The sequence below is a fragment of the Pseudorasbora parva genome, chromosome 1 (assembly GCF_024679245.1).
Source record: "Pseudorasbora parva isolate DD20220531a chromosome 1, ASM2467924v1, whole genome shotgun sequence".
Taxonomy (NCBI): domain Eukaryota; kingdom Metazoa; phylum Chordata; class Actinopteri; order Cypriniformes; family Gobionidae; genus Pseudorasbora; species Pseudorasbora parva.
The window spans coordinates 14,348,490-14,368,652 of NC_090172.1; the positions used below are offsets into that span (position 1 = coordinate 14,348,490).

General features: G+C 36.6%; 1 protein-coding gene across 1 annotated transcript in view; it reads left to right on the forward strand.

Moving 5' to 3' along the window:
• Window positions 1-20,163, forward strand: part of LOC137051932 (phospholipid-transporting ATPase ABCA1) — a 365,555-nt gene that overhangs the window by 156,082 nt on the left and 189,310 nt on the right. The window contains exons 12-14 of the mRNA XM_067428858.1: window positions 5,442-5,639; window positions 9,182-9,390; window positions 12,048-12,224. Coding sequence (XP_067284959.1) covers window positions 5,442-5,639; window positions 9,182-9,390; window positions 12,048-12,224 — 584 coding nt within the window. The remainder of the gene's footprint in view (window positions 1-5,441; window positions 5,640-9,181; window positions 9,391-12,047; window positions 12,225-20,163) is intronic.

Below are 20,163 nucleotides of genomic sequence, written 5' to 3' on the forward strand. Positions count from 1 at the left end.
AAAGAAAAGCGTGTCGTGTACTGAAAATTGCTAAAAAAAATCATCCAATATTCTTTTTATGTTTTAGAATAAATATATCAAAACATCCATAAAATACTTCTCAGATATATTTTTTTAGAATAAAGTTGTATCAAGGTGTATTTAACAATTGTATGGATTTGAAATATAGAGATGCGTTTTGTTTTAATGTAGGCTACTCATGTGCACCTAAAATAAAAAGTTTAATACACAGGTTTGTGGCACTTCATTTCTTTTTAATTACCCATTTATGTTCTCTGTTCTTTTTTATAAATACCTATAGTATTTGTATTAAATCTATATTCATTTGAGTTGAATCGAGAATCCAAAATCTAATCGAAATCGAATCGATTTGAGGGCTTCTGAATCGAAATCGAATCGAATTGGAACATCTGAATCGATACCCAGCCCTATTGTTTTCATTGATTTGACTGATGTAACATTGTAGCCTATGCTAATAAATAAGGTACCAAAATTGTAGATTTTTCACAATTCTCGATTCCAACTGACATTCCACAGCAAAAACTACTACTATAAGCCCAATAATATAAATACATAATACAATAATATAAAACATCATTGAATACAAGTTAACAGTCAGCAATAAAGTAAGAACAGCACTAAGAATTAAGCACTAAACTGAATAATCACATGTAAAATAACATTGCAAAACTTTGCTGTATTAATTCAATATAGATTAATGCGTGTTAAAACTAGCTACAAAAGTTATTCAGTCAAGGTCAGTGGGTGATTTTTGTTCTTTGATTAACTTTAATGGCAGGAGATAGGCTCTAGCTAGACTTGAACTGAGACCAAATGCTTAATATTCAATCTAATAGCCAACCGTGTTTATTCTAGCTATGATACTTGCTATTTTTGACAAACCTTAAAGGGTTAGTTCACCCAAAAATTTAAATTCTATCAATAATTACATACCCTTATGTCGTTCGACCTCCGTTCATCTTCGGAACACAAATGAAGATATTTTTGTTGAAATCCGATGGCTCAGACAGGCCTTCATTGACACCAATGTCATTTCCTCTCTCAAGACCCATTAAGACACTAAAGACATCGTTACAAAGCCCATGTCACTACAGTGGCTCTGCAATAATTTTATGAAGTAATGAGAATAGTTTTTGTGTGCAAAAAACCCCCTAAATAACTTATAGTGATGGGCCGATTTCAAAACAAAAGTTTCGAATGTTATGAATCAGTTTATCGATTCATGATCCGGATCGCCAGTGTCATGTGATTTCAGCAGTTTGGCAGTTTGACACGCGATTCGAATCATGAATCAATATCAATCAACTGTGAAGATGAACGGAGGTCTTACGGGTGTCGAACAACATTAGGGAAAGTAATTAATGACTGAATTTTCATTTTTTTGGTGAACTAACTCTTTAATTCATATTGTGTTGATGAAGTGCCATATGCCACACACCAGATACATCGCATTATCATGTTCAAGGTGGCAATGCAAAACAATGAATCAAATTACCATACAGACAAAAACTTCACTTCAAGAATGAAAAAAGTGGCAAGCGTTGATATCGCTGTAAGAACTGCACAACGGAAAGAGAAAGGGCAATCTACAGTATATATTTAAATAAACAAAGACTTTACACAGAAAGAAAAATACCAAAAATGTCTATAGACCTATCCAGCCTAGCGTAAAGACATAATACATTAACGTTTTGAGACAAATTGTGTAGCTCGATGGAAAACAGTGCGAGTGGCTCGACAGGATTTCAAACAACTTTGCGCTTATGCACATCGTCTTTATTATGAATCATCTGTTTGGCAACTAATGCTAATATTCTCTTAATATTCAACGTTTATATGTGAACAATGTGCCATGCCGCCACACGCCAAAATAAATGTAGGAGGTGAAATGAAAGTTGCCATCTAAATTTTGGGGTGGCACCCAGGGTGGCCAGTCAGATATCAGTGCCACCCTGGACACCCCTCTGGCTCCGCCACTGCGCTAGAGACAGGCTCCAAAAGGAAGTCAAATCTGTATCTCCCCCATGTTAAAGTGCATTACAGCAGAAAAAAAAATGTTTACAGCCTGGTACAAAAAGTGGTGATTTTATTTTTATTTTTTATAAATAATTTGTAAATTATATTAAGCCATAAAGTTCTGTTTAGTTAGGGAGTGGTCACTTGAGTGACAGGTGAATTGCCACCATGGTCGAGATATGCGTGCGACACATTTTATTGTTTATTTGCCAAACTTGCTCTACTCCTCCTTCCCATCACATATTATTTATTTTCAATAACGAACATAAACAAAAATGAAGAGTGAAAAATGAAAAGTGGAAATAAAGTGTCTAATGTGCGTTTAATAATGAAGTGTTTATCAGTTAGGGTAGGTGTATGGAGGGCTTTATTGTCTCACTATTGCAGCATCCATTTCATATTTTCAATAAATCTAATCCTTTACACTGTTATCATTGCATACTGTTTAATGTACAACAACACTAAGGGGCAAATCGTGTCTGCTATATAGTGTAAATAGAATCTGTCGCTATTTTCACTTAGTGTAGATGGCTGCTGCCTTCAGCAAATGTGTGTGTTCGTTTTGAATATCATGTTCGTTTGTAGAGCCTGCTTTGTTTGTGCGTGTTTTATGTGCATTTGTATATGTGTTCGTATGTTCATGGGATGTGTGTTTATAGTTGTGTGTTTGTATATGTGTGTGCTTGCATGATGCATCCATGTGTATTTATGTGAGCTAGTACATTAATATGTATGTTGATTGTTTGTGTGTGGGTGTTTATATATTCATGTGAATGTCTCCATGTTAATATTTGCATGTCTATGCACTATATGTGTGCTGTTTGTATATTCGTGTATGTGTGTGTTGTGCACCCCTGTGTAGAATGACATGCTTTTATCCTTGCAGGTTAGGACAAGGAATGATAAAGCAGAGGGGTGGAACTGCAATTTATGACAAAAACGTGTGTGTGTGTGTGTGTTGTGTGTGTGTGTTAGAGAGAGAGAGAGAGAGAGAGAGAGAGAGAGAGAGAGAGAGAGAGAGAGAGAGAGAGAGAGAGAGAGAGAGAGAGAGAGAGAGAGAGAGAGAGAGAGAGAGAGAGAGAGAGAGAGAGAGAAATAGAGACAAAGAGGCTTTTGCAGTGCTGAGCTTGATTCGGAATGTCGCTGAAGAGCCACAGTGCCACCTAGCTTGAAGAGAGAGAGAGCGAGAGAGGATGGTGCACACACTAATTGCCTGGCTGTACCGGGAATACAATATGCTCTCTGAGAGTCTGGAGGATGTAATTGTCATACGTTTAGCACAGGGATGTGAAAAATACTTTAACATACAAAAAATGCAACAGTATGGGTGTTTCTGTAAAATTGGTAGTGCTGAGCAGTTTGTCAGTTCAGTCCCGATGGCTGTCTGACTGATAGGCAGCTGCTTTGGAAGACTGCAAAATGCGTATTTGCTTCTCATGGCATGTGATGTGCGGTAATGTTGTTTTGTGTAAGAATGTCCAAATGTGCTTCCTGGTAAACATGTCTGTCTTGGTGCAATGTTATTTTATGTGTTAATACAGTTTCATTATTTTTTTGATGTTTTTTAGTGTTTCGTATATATATATATATATATATATATATATATATATATATATATATATATATATATATATATATATATATATATATATATATATATATATATATATATATATATATATATATATATATATATATATATATATATATATATATATATATAGGTAAACGTGATCAGCTGACAGTCAACTGATGCAAGCTTGACTAACGTTACCTGCCAGAACGCTATACATTTAATTTTTTTGGCCTAGGCAACATTTTTTTTTTTTTTTTACACTGCTTATTATTTTTTTTTTTCAATTCAATTGTTCATATTTTGTTTTTTTATCTGTGCAGCAGCAACAGGAGGACATCTCTATGTAACTGTACTGTAACTGTATATGCTTAGCGCAGGGCTCGACATTTTTTTTTTTTTAATTCCCAGTGGCCCCTGGGGCCAGTACATCAGTTTTGCTGGCCCCTTCTATATTTTTATTGGCCCTGAAAGAAATATAAGGATTTGTTTTCCATTAAGCGTATTATATAGATTAGGATTAATCAATACAGCAAATTATAAATTATTTTTAGACCATACCTGACCAGTAATGTTAACAGTGTTTGCCCATATAATGTGTATCTTTGTTAACTGTTTATATAGTATAATTAACTCGTATCATCTCGGTCTGTTTCGGAACGCGCGCGCTGCCTTTGGAATGACACCCAAATTCACTCATGACACAAGTCAAGCACTCGCACTTTGGATCTATCATTTATGAGCAAAGTTACGGTGATATATTAGCTAGTTAGTTGAGTAACTTATCTTAAACATGATACATCGGTGAGGTACTAAGAGCCAACACAAGTGTCAACTACTGAAATCTTTCTAACTAAAAAATCCTCCATCTCATCTCCCCCACCCCTCTATTGACAGAAATTAGAGAGGGAGGGGGAGATGTGAGGGGGGATTTTTCAGGCGTGACTTTTTACTGCGCCAGGTCGAAGTACTCTCAAAAGTGTTATTCCGCCATACATTATATAATTTTTTTTTCATTTTAACCCGCTAAGAAAAGCGCCACATTTTATTTTGTTTCACCATCCTAGTTCGTTCAACTATTTGTGTAACTGTATTTAAATAGAGGAAACATGGAGGTGTTTGGTCGCTTCTAACTTGATCTCTGTTTGGTACCATAGTGAATGAACTGGGCTTAGTGGGCTAAGCTAAATGCTATCAGAATGTCACCACGCGTCAGAGAGATTAAAGTGCAGTTTGGCAGTTTGACACTCGATCCAAATCATAAATCAATACGCTGATTCATGACCGTTTGAATCTTTATTGAACAACCCTTTAAAGGGATCCCATGGTGTTGAGACTTGTATGGCTTAATATAACATAAACAATGTCTCTTACTGAAATATGTATGTATGTATGTATGTTTGAGTGTGTTTTAAGTACAATTACAAAGCAATTCATTGGTTTTTGTTTAACTTCGAAACAATTTTCGAGTTGCGTTGTGGTAAAAATAGCTACGGGTAACGCCAGCTGATTGAGTAGTGCAACCACTCTACGTCATCAACCTAGAACGCAAACAAAATGGCGCCGCCCATGGTCCAAATATAAAATCGATTTTTTAAAATAACGTAGATCTTTCATGGGTTTTCTACTCTATAATTCTGTTAGAGACATAATTTATGTTATATTAAGCCATACAAGTCTCAACACCAGGGGATCCCTCAGGAGAGAGGTATGTATCAACTTGTCTTAGTTAAGGGAATAAGATTTAATATGAAAATATGGTGGAGTATCCATTTTACAGCATACATTGGTGGTATTGTGTAACCCTGTAAATGTGTTCTGTGTTTTACAGGGTCTTCTGAAAAACCCTGTTCTTGCAGTAGTTCTGGACCAAAGGCTGGAGTCTGCTAGTCTGTCCTCAGCGCTAATAAGCAACTTCCTGTTTAACGGCCCCGAGTCCCAGCGCCCAGCGGGAATGCCAGCCTTTGACTGGCGTAACATCTTCAATGGCATCACCCAGGCAGCACAGCAAATCACTCAGATTCTACAGGTACTGTCCACTGTCTCTACATCCACTGTAGTTTGTTGCACGGCTGTATGGAGAATGCATTTCCATTCATTTTGTGAATTTCAGTTGATTTTGTAATAAAGTAGCAAAATTTATTACAAAAGATGCAGAAAATTGAACTGTAAAGAAATCGCAAAACATTAGTTTAGGAGAAATTTTGAATGTTTGTTTTAAATTGTATTCATTTTATTTCATTTAGTTGAAAATTATTTTATTTTAGGTTATGTAGGCTTTTCAATTTTCCAGAACTGAAGGGAAAATCCAGTTTCTTTGCCTTTCAGTTCCTAACTTTGAAATGAATTTGAACTGAGGTCGAAAACAGGATGTAGAATTTGTTATTTGAATTTAAGGAATTCAAATACAATAAAATTGCAGTATGTGTAATTTTACACCTAAAAGTCTATCAAGACAAACATGCAATGTCGCACCAGGCGCGACGCAAGTGTTATTTTTGTGCTCATTTTAACCCAACGCAGTTATCATTTTTATGTCCAGCGCCTCGTTGTTTAAAAAGCAAATGCATTTGCGCCTATCTGTGTGCCCATGGCCTTACTGGTCTGAAAATGAGGTGTGTTCAGGCGTATTGTTAGCTGTTGCTATTTTGAGGCAACTAAAAACGATTTTTTTTAACTAACCCAAACCAGTTGTAAAGTCAATAGTGCAGTTTTTTTTTTTGTTGTTATTTAAAGAGTGTTAGTAATATGCGCCTACAGGCAGGTGCACACCGAACGCACAGTCTGCATATTATACACACTGGATTTAAATTGAACTTGAATTGAAATGCAGCAGGATACAAACATTTTTAAATGTGAAAAATGAAAGGATTAAAATGTAAAAGATTAGTATTGTGTACATGCTATACAAATCATAATGGATAGTCATTGCTTGTATCAGAATTAGCTGAATCACTGAACGAGCATATCCGTTTCCTCGTTAGAGAAGCATTCATTTTTTCCGCTCGCAAATTCCACCATGTAAATAATGAATCCGCCCTGGCTCGAGCACAACTGGCTTTTAAAGGGAATGAGAGATGAGCCTCAGACTAATTTTGCTAATTTTCAATATGCTAATTTTTTGAGATAGGGATTTTGGGTTTTCATGAGCTGTATTCCAAAATCATCAGTATTAAAACAATAAAAGACCTGAAATATTTCAGTTGGTGTGCAATGAATCTAAAATATTCTTTCTGTTTCTAATACTGTTCTTAATTTTTATCATTACATTATGGAAAATAATGAACTTTTATCACAATATGCTATTTTATTTAGAAGGACCTGTATATAGGTCATTATATTTTCCAGAATTCAATAGAAAATTCCATTTCTCTGCCTTTCAATTTCTACATTTGAATTGGAACTGAGCTTGTAAACATGCATAAGTTGTCATTTGATTTTAAGGTAGAGGAATGCATTTTAAAAAATCAAGTCAATTTTTAACTAGGCTTTCATAAGTTCTTCGAGACAAACTTAGAATGTTGCCTTGAGGAAAAAAATATATAAAAAGATTTATGTTTGATTGTTATATAGGCCTTACATTTTCCAGCATGTCATTACCTTTTTTCCTCTTCCAATTCAAATACCAATTTATCATCCTGTGAAGCATGCTGCCAATCTCTGAAAATGAAAATGAGCCAATTCTTAAACTCTGAATTATGGCCAACGGTGGTTTGTCCATCCATCTGTTTTCACCTCTCTTTTGATTTTTCTCACAATAATTATTTTCAGGTTTCATTCAAAACCGCTGCTTTTCTCTTAGCCTTTTCCAGCCTTCATCTGTTCTGAACTCGTTCAGTCTCTTCACTGTTGTTTTTCCACTTTCATTCTCAATTTGTCTGAAATTCAGGCAGGATCAGGATGATGGTTGAACAATCTGGGCTGGCGCCCGTACAGTTACAGGTTTGAGCCTCACAAAGGTTGATCCATGAGCCGGTATCAAGGCACTGAACCTCTGATTGATTCAGGCACACTGAAACTGTAATGAGTGCACTCTAAAGGCCCTTTCATATGATTCACAGCAACATTCCTCGAAACATCCAACTCTGTGGAGTGAAGATTCAAGCTACATTGTTGCAGACTAGTCAAGTATTGTAATGCTGAAAGTGCAGCCAATGATCACAGTGATTAATTTGCAAGATGTATCATTTTGTGATCAAAAACCGATCAAAGAATCAAAGCACAAAAGGAGAGAGTCTGATCCAGTATCTAAATGCATTGTGTTGTACAGCAAAATGTTGAATCCTTGTCATGACACTGAGATAAATACTGTGTGGTGGAAATCAAAGCAGCAGATGACATTTGTGTTGATACAAGCGATGGGGCCGCGAATAAGTCGTACAACTGCTTTAGGTCTGTTTAAATCTTCTGCTAAATGACTAAAGGGGTAGTTGCACTGGATTTTAAGACATTTAAATTGGCTGCACCAAGAACAATATATTTAAAAGAATATATTATTATATAAAATCTACTCCAGTTTTCTGCAGCACTGCAAACCATGCAAATTTAATTGAAGTTTGTATTCTTGTACATTTTAGGATGACCAAAAAGCTTGCAAAGACCACAACAGTTGTTTCAATAACACATTTTAGTGGTTTAATCTATAAATGATATCATAAATTGGTAACTTTACCTCAAATAAAACAAGAAAACGAGAATTAGACAATACGACTAACTGTGTTGAGCTACATAACAATGATTCGTTTTCTGTCAATGAATGCATCTAAACAGTTGCTCACCTGTCTAATAAAACACATAATTTATTAAAACGTGGTTAGTGTTTCCATGGATTATACAAAATAAAACCACAAATCGAGGGTAACGCGGGCATAATGTCATTGATATGCGGTTAAAATTGCTTAATTCTCTGGATTTAAACATTCTTGGATACATTATGATAATGTAAGTACACAAGTCAACAAAGCATATAACATTGTCCTAGTGGTTTTTGGATATTTTAATAAGAACAATCTTGCATATTGTGCCTTTAATGAAACCTAATTCTAATAGAATCTTATTGTTCCACTGAATGCAAGTGTAAATGTCAATGTCAAGCTTTGTTTCAGAATCATAAAAGGTCCATATACAACAATTACACAAAAAAACAAAATGAAAGAATACAATAACAAATTCAAATCCATATAAGCACTTTCTCCAGTTTAAAAGACTAATGGTCGCCCGCTAATGGTTTTTGCTAATAAGATGTTTGGCTCTTTTAACATTTAAAGTCATGGCATTTTGTCCGTGGATGTTGTCCCGTCTTGATATACGTTATGGTTCTTTACGGTTCAGCTTGATTGGATGCTGATGTTTTCTCCGTTCTTTTTCATTTATTCTGTACTCTGTTTACTCTTCTTTTTTGGTCTCTCCACGGCTGAGCTCAATCCGACTCTCCTTTGCAGACGCTTCTCTGTTCTGCCTGCTGCTTCTGTTCATCGTACACCACATGATCCTCGTTCTTCACTGTCAGATTTAGATGCAACAGAGGTGCTATAAACTGTATGTGTGTGTGTGTGTGTGTGTGTGTTTCAGTGTTTTGATCTGGATAAGTTTGAAGGTGTCAGCAGTGAGACTGTGCTGGTTGAGCAGTCTTTGAAGCTCCTGAATCAGGACAGGTTCTGGGCCGGACTGGTCTTCACAGATCTCAATGACCCCAGTAACCTCCAGCCTCCACCCCACATCAGATACAAGATCCGCATGGACATCGATGATACCGAAAAAACTGACAAAATCAAAGAGAGGTTAGAACAGAAAACACAGCATCACCATACAGCAGCTGAAATACACGAGAAAAATAGATCCATCTGTCTGTCTGTGGTTTCTCAGTTCAAATTCAGGAATTGAAAGTCAGGGGTAGCAAACGAGACTTTGTCATTTGAATTTACATTTAAGGAAAAACAATTAATTGAAATTCAAAGAAACTGCCAGAAGTGTCATTTTCAAATAGGTGTTTCCAACACTTAAGACAAACTTTGAATGTTGATTTAAGAAAGAAAATGTATGTAAAACATGAGTATCTTATTTTTTACAAAAACTTTTGCTAAGGACACAACCCTGCCATCCTATGATAGCATAGCCATTAAAACACTACGTAACTCAGTGTTGTTATAGTTAACTGAAACTATTTAAACAAAATAGTTCATTTAAACAAATCTGAAAGAAAGTTAAATGTAAAATTAGATTAAAATGAACTAAAATGACTAATACTGAAATAATAAAAGGCAAATTAAATATTTAACAAAAAAGACAAATACACAAATGACACATAACACAATATCTAAACTTCTCTATCTAAAATCTAAGTGTTGTTATTTTTAACTAAAAATAAAACTATTTAAAGAATGAAGTAATTGAACTGAAGCTGTAATAAAATAATACTAAAAACTCATTAGAAATGTTGAATGGCAACTGATTGATATAAATATATTTAAATTGAATTACTATAATTACGAAAGCTAATAAAGAAATAAAAGTAAATTCAAGTTAAATGGGGATATTTTAAAACAATAATTAAAATAATTAAAATCACTTAAACTTGTTTAACTAAAACTATTACTTTTTGTTGAAATTTAAATTAAGCTGAAATAAATTTACGAAAATGAGAGATGCTGTTACAAATTGTGTGATTTTGGGCTGTCCCAGATGAAAGATTACCTGTCGTGACGATTTCTGCGGTCCTGCGTTGTACAGTGAGATTATACAGTTTTAAAGATGGCGTTGTCACGTTCTTGCAAACAAAGACAGCCTGAGATCATTTTCTGATCATCTCACAGATGCTGCTCTAACCTACACTCACCTAAAGGCTTATTAGGAACACCTGTTATATTTTTCATTAATGCAATTATCTAATCAACCAATCACATGGCAGTTACTTCACTGCATTTAGGGGTGTGGTCCTTGTCAAGACAATCTCCTAAACTCCAAACTGAATGTCAGAATAGGAAAAAAAAGGGATTTAAGCAATTTTGAGCATAGCATGATTGTTGGTGCCAGACGGTCTAGTTGAGTATTTCACAATCTGCTCAGTTACCGGCATTCATACGCACAACCATTTCTAGGGTTTACAAAGACTGGCGTGAAAAGAGAAACACATCCAGTATGTGGCAGTCCTGTGGGCAAAAATGCCTTGTTGATGCTAGAGGTCAGAGGAGAATGGGCCGACTGATTCAAGCTGATAGAAGAGCAACTTTGACTGAAATAACCACTCGTAACAATTGAGGTATGCAGCAAAGCATTTGTGAAGCCACACATGCACAACCTTCAGGCGGATGGGCTACAACAGCAGAAGACCCCACCAGGTACCACTCATCTCCACTACAAATAGGAAAAAGAGGCTACAATTTGCACAAGCTCACCAAAATTGAACAGTTAAAGAGTCTCGATTTCTGTTGAGACATTCAGATGGTAGAGTAAGAATTTGGCATAAACAGAATGAGAACATGGATCCAGAAGCCTTGTTACCACTGTGCAGGCTGGTGGTGGTGATGTAATGGTGTGGGGGATGTTGTCTTGCCACACTTTAGGCCCCTTAGTGCCAATTGGGCATTGTTTAAATGCCACGACCTACCTGAGCATTGTTTCTGACCATGTCCATCCCTTTATGACCACCATGTACCCATCCTCTGATGGCTACTTCCAGCAGGATAATGCACCATGTCACAAAGCTTAAATCATTTCAAATTGGTTTCTTGAACATGACAATGAGTTCACTGTACTAAAATGGCCTCCACAGTCACCAGATCTCAACTCAATAGAGCATCTTTGGGATGTGGTGAAACAGGAGCTTCGTGCCCTGGATGTGCATCCCACAAATCTCCATCAACTGCAAGATGCTATCCTATCAATATGGGCCAACATTTCTAAAGAATGCTTTTTTAGCACCTTGTTGAATCAATGCCACATAGAATTAAGGCAGTTCTGAAGGCGAAAGGGGGTCAAACACAGTATTAGTATGGCGTTCCGAATAATTATTTTGGTGAGTGTATGTCTACCAATAAGTATGCAACATGAAATGGCTTATTGATCAACGTGACATGACGCTACAACTACTTATCTCATTTGCAAAATTAGCATGGAAAGTTGGACTCTTTTTCCCTACCCACGACTGCGTCCATTCTCCTCTTCGGTTTCTCCTCTTTTTTTCTGCGCATACATAAAAAACACAATTGCCAAAGTGTGCATTTGCTCTATTTGTTTACCACTAGTGCATGTTGATGCTGATGATGATTTATTATCTTATACTAACTTGTATTGTAGCCTATGATTCAATAGGTGTCATCATCGTACAGTCTGCATACCTACAGGTCGCACCCAAGTTAATTGTCATACAGTGTGATTTGTATTGATTTTATGAGATGGCCGAAATCGCGAAATGGTTTTGTGTTAACGTGTGTTTTAGGTCCTGGTCCCCATCGGCCCGTGACAACCCATTTAATGACCTGCGGTATGTGAGAGGAGGGTTCGTGTACCTGCAGGACATGGTGGATCGAGGAATCATTAAGGTCCAGACTGGAGTCAGTCAGCCGCTCGGAGTATACGCACAACAGATGCCATACCCGTGTTACATGGATGATGTGTAAGCAAAACTCTGTGTGTGTGTGTGTGTGTGTGTGTGTGTGTGTGTGTGTGTGTGTGTGTGTGTGTGTGTGTGTGTGTGTGTGTGTGTGTGTCCTTGTTTATATTACATTGTGGGGACATAATGTAAATTGTCCCCATAAGGATAGTAAAACCTGAGATTACCTACATTGTGGGGACCAGTCAGCGGTCCCCACAATGTAAGTGGATTCATAAATATACTAAATGATGTTTTTGTGAAAACTTTTGTGTAAAAATGCACATTTCCTGTGATGGGTAGGTTTAGGGTGCGTGCGTGCGTGCGTGTGTGTGTGTGTATGTGTGTGTGTGTGTGTGTGTGTGTGTGATGGGTAGGTTTAGGGGCAGTGTAGGGGGATAAAATGTAGTTTGTACAGTATAAAAACCATTAGGTCTATCGAGAGTCCCCACAAAGATAGTCAACCAGACGTGTGTGTGTGTGTGTGTGTGTGTGTGTGTGTGTGTGTGTGTGTGTGTGTGTGTGTGTGTGTGTGTGCGCGTTTATGAGTGATCACCTTCAGAAAAACTGCCCTTGTTCAGGCGTTTGGTCCGCGACTGTGAAATATGAGAAATTGTATAAACACTGATGGTTGGAGTTTTCATATTTAAATGATAGTTTGGTGTTGAGAGTGGGATGGTAAACCATGCAGAGAGGAAAGGGATGTTTTTCAGTCGATCTTACAGCATAATCAACGGCTGTGATTCATGGCTGAAGTAAATGTCAAATTAATATTGGCTTTGATTGGTTTTCTCTCTCTCTCTCTCTCTCTCTCTCTCTCTCTCTCTCTCTCTCTCTCTCTCTCTCTCTCTCTCTCTCTCTCTCTCTCTCTCTCTCTCCATCGGCCTGAAAAATCCATCAGCGGGGGTTTGTGTGGATTTGTTTATTTGTGGTGACGTGGACGTCAGAGCCACTGCAGAGCGGCACTGTGTTGTTTTAATGTGTTTATTGATTTGTGTGAAAAGCTGTGTGTTTTATAGATTTGAATGAGGCTGCTTTCAGGAAACTGAGACATCACTCCTATGTTCTCAAACTCTAGAGGTGATATTTTCAAATACAAGTGTTTTTGATACCATGTACAACATGCACACACCCAAAGATACTTTATGGATTTGTGCATACAGGCTCGTTTTTGTCATAACTGGGGTACATAAAAAAATAAAAAATAAATGTTAATTATAACATTAATAGAATATTCATGTAATGGTTGGGTGAATCAGGAACAGGCTAAAGACTCAGAAGATCAAAATGTAAAGAAACTTTAATGATGCTCAGAAACAAATAGAAAGGCAGGGAAACATACACTAGCATAACGGTGACTAGACAAAGACTGTGTGAACAAGAGGAACTTAAATAGTGAACACAAACAAGATAATTAAACAGACACAGCTGAACTAAATGAACTCATTATGATGGTGACCATGGAAACAAGAATTGGCGGGAAACCGAAACAAAGGAGCAAATCAAACGCAAGCAAAACTGACTGGAAATGTGACAATACACTAGGGCTGCATTCCTGGCAGGTTTTTGAGCCCGTAAGTTACGACTTCAAACTATGACTCACGACTTTGTAGCATTCTAGGCAAAGTCACGACAATCTGTCTGAGCGCAAGGAATTGTGGTAGCTATGTAAACAAAGCATGCCGTGATGCCAGACCTTGCGGTGTTTATAATAATTTCTATCACCAAATGTGCTTACTCCTTGCTTATTTGAGGGAAACGGTGGATAAGGCAAGAGAAGCTGTTTATTTTACGTTAATTGTATATTTGGACATTAATTTATTTTTGCACTCATTGGACTGAAAACTAGCTAACACTAGAAAAGCTGGTGTTAATGCATAACATTTGCTGATAAATAACGTTAGAGCAATACCTTATTTTAATAAGCGATTTGTTTTTTTTAATGTACAACTTCCATAAACACCGCATCCGTAGGGGATGTTTCGCTGGCTATGAGCTCGTAACTGGGAGTACATCGATCTTGTACGAGTTCACGGGTGGGATGTCACAGGTTTAACAGCCGTTCCAGTGCACTTTCACAGGTAGAAGGACGAAAAAACACTGGTTACAGGTTGCCTGGAACACGGCATAAGACGGAAGGTTTTTATGGCCCGTTACTTATATTACAAAATTAAGAGATGCAACTTTCACAATTAGTTCATTGCTCGTAATTAGTTAGTAGAAATGAAATGATAATTACACAACTTCACAGAAAATTAGAGGACTGTGAAAGACCAAATAGAAGGAAGAAATAAAGATGCATGTAAACATAATATTAATATACATACTATTAATAAAACGATTAATGTATCCCTGTGTCACTGTGGTTCTGTGATTTCCGGATGTCTGGCAGAGATGATGTTAATCTGTGGTGGATCCTGGCATTGCCAATATAGGCAGCCTGTTTAATTAAGGCTTTTATTCACATATAAACATTGATCAGTGAATGTGCACAGAAGCTCAACCGAACCTGCTTGACGCACTGAAACAAACCTCATTGGCACGGAAGCTCAAATGTGCTGCATAACAAAATAATAAATGTCATTGGTTCTCGCACATCAAGCAAGCAAGCTTGAGCTTCTGTTTACCAGACCTGATGTGTGCAATTATGAATGTTTATAAGTGAATAAAAGCCTAAATTAAATAAATCAAGTTATCATGAATAAGCTCATTAGGGACAGGGCTTGCAATTTAGTTATACGGCATTTGAACTGCAATGATTAGAAAACCTCTGGATACAAGAGTAATAACAAGAATTCCAGTAAGTCCCCCTACCTGAGAATGAACTACGAAGAAAAGAGGGAAGAGAGAATTCGGTCTCCAATCAAAATCATTTGAGAAACACCCATAGCTAGGACTGGCAGGCAGATTGTACAATGGACAATACAAAACAAATGGCAACAAAAACTTGCTTCAAAACATCATCATCGTGGTCAATGTTCCCTCTAAGCTGCGTGCGTGCACTTGTGATGCCACGGCCGCGTAGATGAGGGGTGAAATCCATTTGATCAACCACTATAGAGTTCGTTTCACTTAGTGTTAGAACCGGTGAATCAAGGTTAACAGGTTTCATAGAGAGAATTTTGTTGCTTGTGAGCGGCAGCTAGTCATTTTTGCGGTCCAAATATCTCAATATAAAAGCCAACGTGAAACGCAAAGACATGAAATAAAATCATCATATTTTAAAAAAGAATGCCTTGATTCGGTGGTGTAAATAAGGGATGATGGGCACAGCACGGTAACAAAACAGACATTTACAGTTACACACCCACCATAAGTGTAGCGTGCAAACCCAAAACAGCTCAGTAACACGTCACTTTAAATAGATGTGTGTGTGTTTTGGGTTTCAGAGATGTTTACGTATATAAAAGGGTTCACATATCCCCTTGAACATACTTAGCTATTAGATCTGTAAAAAAAATTAAAAAAAATAATAATAAAATAAAATAAAAGAATTTTTGTTTACAAATTGAAGCATTTAAACTGATATAATAGCCTATATCAATTTAAATACTCCAATTAGTTTTTATATTATAGGGAATTATAATTATCTTATATTATATTATATTGTAAGCCTAATAAAGAATTGATCTCACAAGGGGATTGTTTAGGGATCTTTTCCATTAAAAAGTAAAATCATTATTTTTTTTTTAAAACGGAAATAGAAAATATTAGAAATTCATAAGTGATAAACAAACATTTAAAGGAACTGTATGTAAGAAATGTATTTAAATTAATTATAAAATGGCCCTGATATGTCACTAGACATTAAGAAATTACAAAATCATGGAATTAAATCATGTTAATTTCAAATACTTATATCACTGACAACAGTAGTCCACAAATGTCTCACCCGAGAAAGCAGGATCCCCGCGGAGTCTTAAAAAGTCTTAAAAGTCTTAAATTTCAAAATCAAAATATAAGGCCTTAAAAAGTCTTAAATTCGCGGAAGCACTGCGTTCTAGGTCTTAAATAATGTTTAACAGGTCTTAATTTTCCTACGTCCATGTAACGCTACCTCATTGAAATGGTCTCGCCTCCCGCAGCATGCGCGCACGTGTGTGTGTGTGTGTGTTCCGTGGTGTTTGTAGTTCTTTCTTTCGCTAGACCAACTATTGTTTGCTCTATTACAACTACAGATTAGACAAGCATGCCACTTATATTGCAGCCAATCAGCTTTCGTGTTATTGGCACGAGCCTCTTTCTGATCGTACCCCACAGACGCATAAAACGGATTTTATTCTTCAGAGTCCTATGGCTGAGTCTGACGGTTCTTGCAGTTCCGCGATCGTGAACGCGAAGGCGAATCTTTCTCACCATCTTGCTTAATGACCAAATAAAAGTATAATATACCCTATTGCACTAAAATAGTTAATAACAGTGATGTAAACTCCGAACTCCGATGTCAGGCTGCGTGTGCTTGCTGCCTGTCAGCGCTCGCGCGAGTGTATTGAATGTGTTATTTCTTGGCTCATTACCCTAAGGTTACTCTTGAACAATCAAATATACACATTATGCATATGTCTATATCCTGATTTGAGTTAAAAAGTTTGGGACGTGTCAGTAAGCACTGGATCTGCGCATTAGTAAGCTCGCAAATTGAAAGCAAACTAATATAGCTTAACAACAACACAAACGGGGAAAACAGCACTTACACTTAAAGGAACACTCCAACTGTTTTAGAAATAGGGCTTATTCAACTTTGGTACTTTGCTACATTTAGATGTGTGGGGAAATGCGTTTTAAGCTAAGCTAGCGGCGACCCTGCCAAACTAAAACAATGCATGCACTGAGCCATGCATTTGCCCAAATATCTAAATGTCTAAAGAAGTTGAATAAACCCTATTTCTAAAAACGGTGGCGTGCTCCTCTTTGTAGATATGCATCTTTATGTTGTATTTATTTGTCCTATTGTCATTTGTTTATAAGTACACATTTTATTACTGACCAATCACTTGAAAACGTTTTACTTTTATTAAGCAATTATTGCTGTGGTTTACTTTTAAGATGTTGGTTCCCACCCCAAGCGATCGTGTTATTAAAGATAGATCGCACACAACTGAACCAGCCTTTTTTGATAATAACAAAAAAAGATTCATGCATTTTGTCAGTTTTATTGTCATGTGTGACTATTGTGCATCTAACATAATAATATGGTTAATGTTGCATCCTAATTATTTAAAAAAATAAAAATGTTTGCAAATCTATGGAAGTGACCACCACAATAAAACAATAAAAACTAATTTTGGTCAATTTATATATAATATATATATATATATATGTATATATATGCGCTAATCCTGGTGGGATTGAGCTATGAATAATAAGTTTACTAATACTTTGTTAAATTTAAATAAATTAAATAACATAATTTTAAGTAGCCTAATTGAGTGATTCTGCATTTCCTATGCATATTTTTTTATTGCGTGATATAGGTCTTAAATTTTATTCATAATGGTCTTAAAAAGGTCTTAAAAAGTCTTAAATTTGACTTGGTGAAACCTGCAGATACCCTGAAAAGGTTTCTTCGGGAAGTTAAATTGCGCCGGGCTTTACAGAGTTTCACAGAGGCTTGATTGACAGCATCTGAAGTGTTGACGTGTGTTGACCGTTCTAAAATGGCAACACGTCAACGTGCCTGGAGCGTTCGAATGAGGCATCTACGTATACTTATCTATGGATATAGATGTGTCAGCTGTCATTGAGCAGCAGTGGAGTGAAACAGCCAATCAGAGCAGAGCTCAACATTAATATTCATGACTCTTCCAAATAAGGCAAAAACAGAGCATTACTGTCAGGGTCTAGAAAGAGACTGAAAGATCCAAATGCGATAAACTCATTTATTGACAGAACTGCACGAAGTACATAAAGTCCGAAGACCACTGAGAACTCAGAACGGGCAGGCAGGGTACAGAACAGTCAGGCAGGTCCAGAAGACGGAGAAGGCGGTGAGCTGGTCAGGGGCTCGTGACGCAGGGGAAGCAGTGGGCAGAAGAACCGAAGGAATCCTGGAATCCGGAACAGAGGCGATCTCCCGGGAGAAGCACAGCACACAACAGGGACCACAGAAGCCTGCAACGATCTGACAATGTGTGCAGTCAGTAACACGTATATAAAGGCAGCGGTGATGAGTGCAGCAGGTGATAGTGCTCAGGCAATAATCAGAAACCACGCCCCCAACACAACCACACAACACAAAGTGAGTGAGATGATGGATTGATGAACCGTGACAATTGCATCCTAGGGACAATTTCTAGGGTTATAAATGGACCTGTAAAACCACATCCAGACATTTTTTTTTACCTTAAATAAGCCACATACCCTCTATTCAGATATCAGAGGACAATTTAAAATATTGTTTCAAATCATTCTAGGGCACCTTAAAAAAAAGTTGTTGTTGCAGCCCTCAACTGATGTTGACATGTTGTGTTTTGGCCTGAAGCTCTACCCTCCACCTATTTACCAATCAAGTCAGTAGTGTTTTGGCATCCGGGTTGCCAGCTCTGCTCAAGTTACCACATCTGCAGCTACATACGTTCCTGCTGATCCTGCAGCCAATCTGGCAACCTCGAGTCAGGGGGGAGGGGGAGAGGGGATACACCGCTCTACAGTCATTTGAAAGTGATTTCAGTACTAGTTTTGGCCACAATCTTACATACATTTCCTTTACGTTTGATGATTTAATGCTGCCTGTCGCCAATAAAAAACAATTGCAGTGTAACTTATTATATTATTATAAAAAAATTATCTGTTTCGGGGGAGTTTTTTTTTTTAAATTCTTTGTAAAGAAGATTTGTATAGTTAACAGCATTAAAAAGTGGTTTAATAATGCAGTTATAACTTTTAACTTTAATGTGCCATTTCTATTTTACTTAACCCTTGATGTAACTTAGTGCTATATTAAATATATATATATTTTTAAAAGCAGTTAATTCCGAAGTCAAATGAAGCATATTTTAATTTGACTGAGATTTATATATATTTATATATAATTATATTTATATATATTTATATATAATTAAAATATGCTTCATTTGACTTCGGAATTAACTGCTTTTAAAAATATATATATATATATATATTTAATATAGCACTAAGTTACATCAAGGGTTAAGTAAAATAGAAATGGCACATTAAAGTTAAAAGTTATAACTGCATTATTAAACCACTTTTTGTGTGTGTTTACGAATGCTGTACAGGTCTGGTATAAAGAATGATTTTGCTCAGGTGACCAGAATGTCCGCCCAATAGAGAAAATTTTTGCTAAGCGAGAATTTTTTTTTAGAGGGAACATTGATCACGGTGATCCGGCTGGCGCTGCAATCCACTAATTTATAGTTTTCAGTGGCGGGATGCTCCTGGAGCCTTGGAGGGCAAAACCGCCATAGAACTACATTGAACTGCAGAACAAGCCTGTCAAATTTCCATCTTAAAACAAAAATATGTGAACAAGATGCACGTTTTGTGCACTTATGAGCCACATACCTGCTGCAGTATTTCAATCACTAAAAACAACGGGACGTTCTGAAACATTTAACGTGAAAAACACTTTAGGGTGTTTTTTTTTTAAGGTTTCACCAAGCAAAGTTTAACACTAATCTAGGATTAGTGAACTTTCAATTAACCAAAGAAAAAGAAAAGGAAAATGTATAATAGTTTCCTTAAAAATATGAACCAGCAAAATTTCAATTCTAAATTCTAAACTAATTTTAAATTATAATAATATTTAATAGTTTTTACTGTATTGTACTTTTGTACTTTGAGAGTGTAAGAGAACATGGACATGAAATAATTGTACTTACCCCAAGCTTTTGAAATGGCAGTTTATAACATATATAATGTGTTTTTGTGTTTGGCTTTGTGTCTGTGTGTTCTAAGGTCATAAATCATGGTAATCCTGAAGCACTTTTCAGCCTCCTGGCAG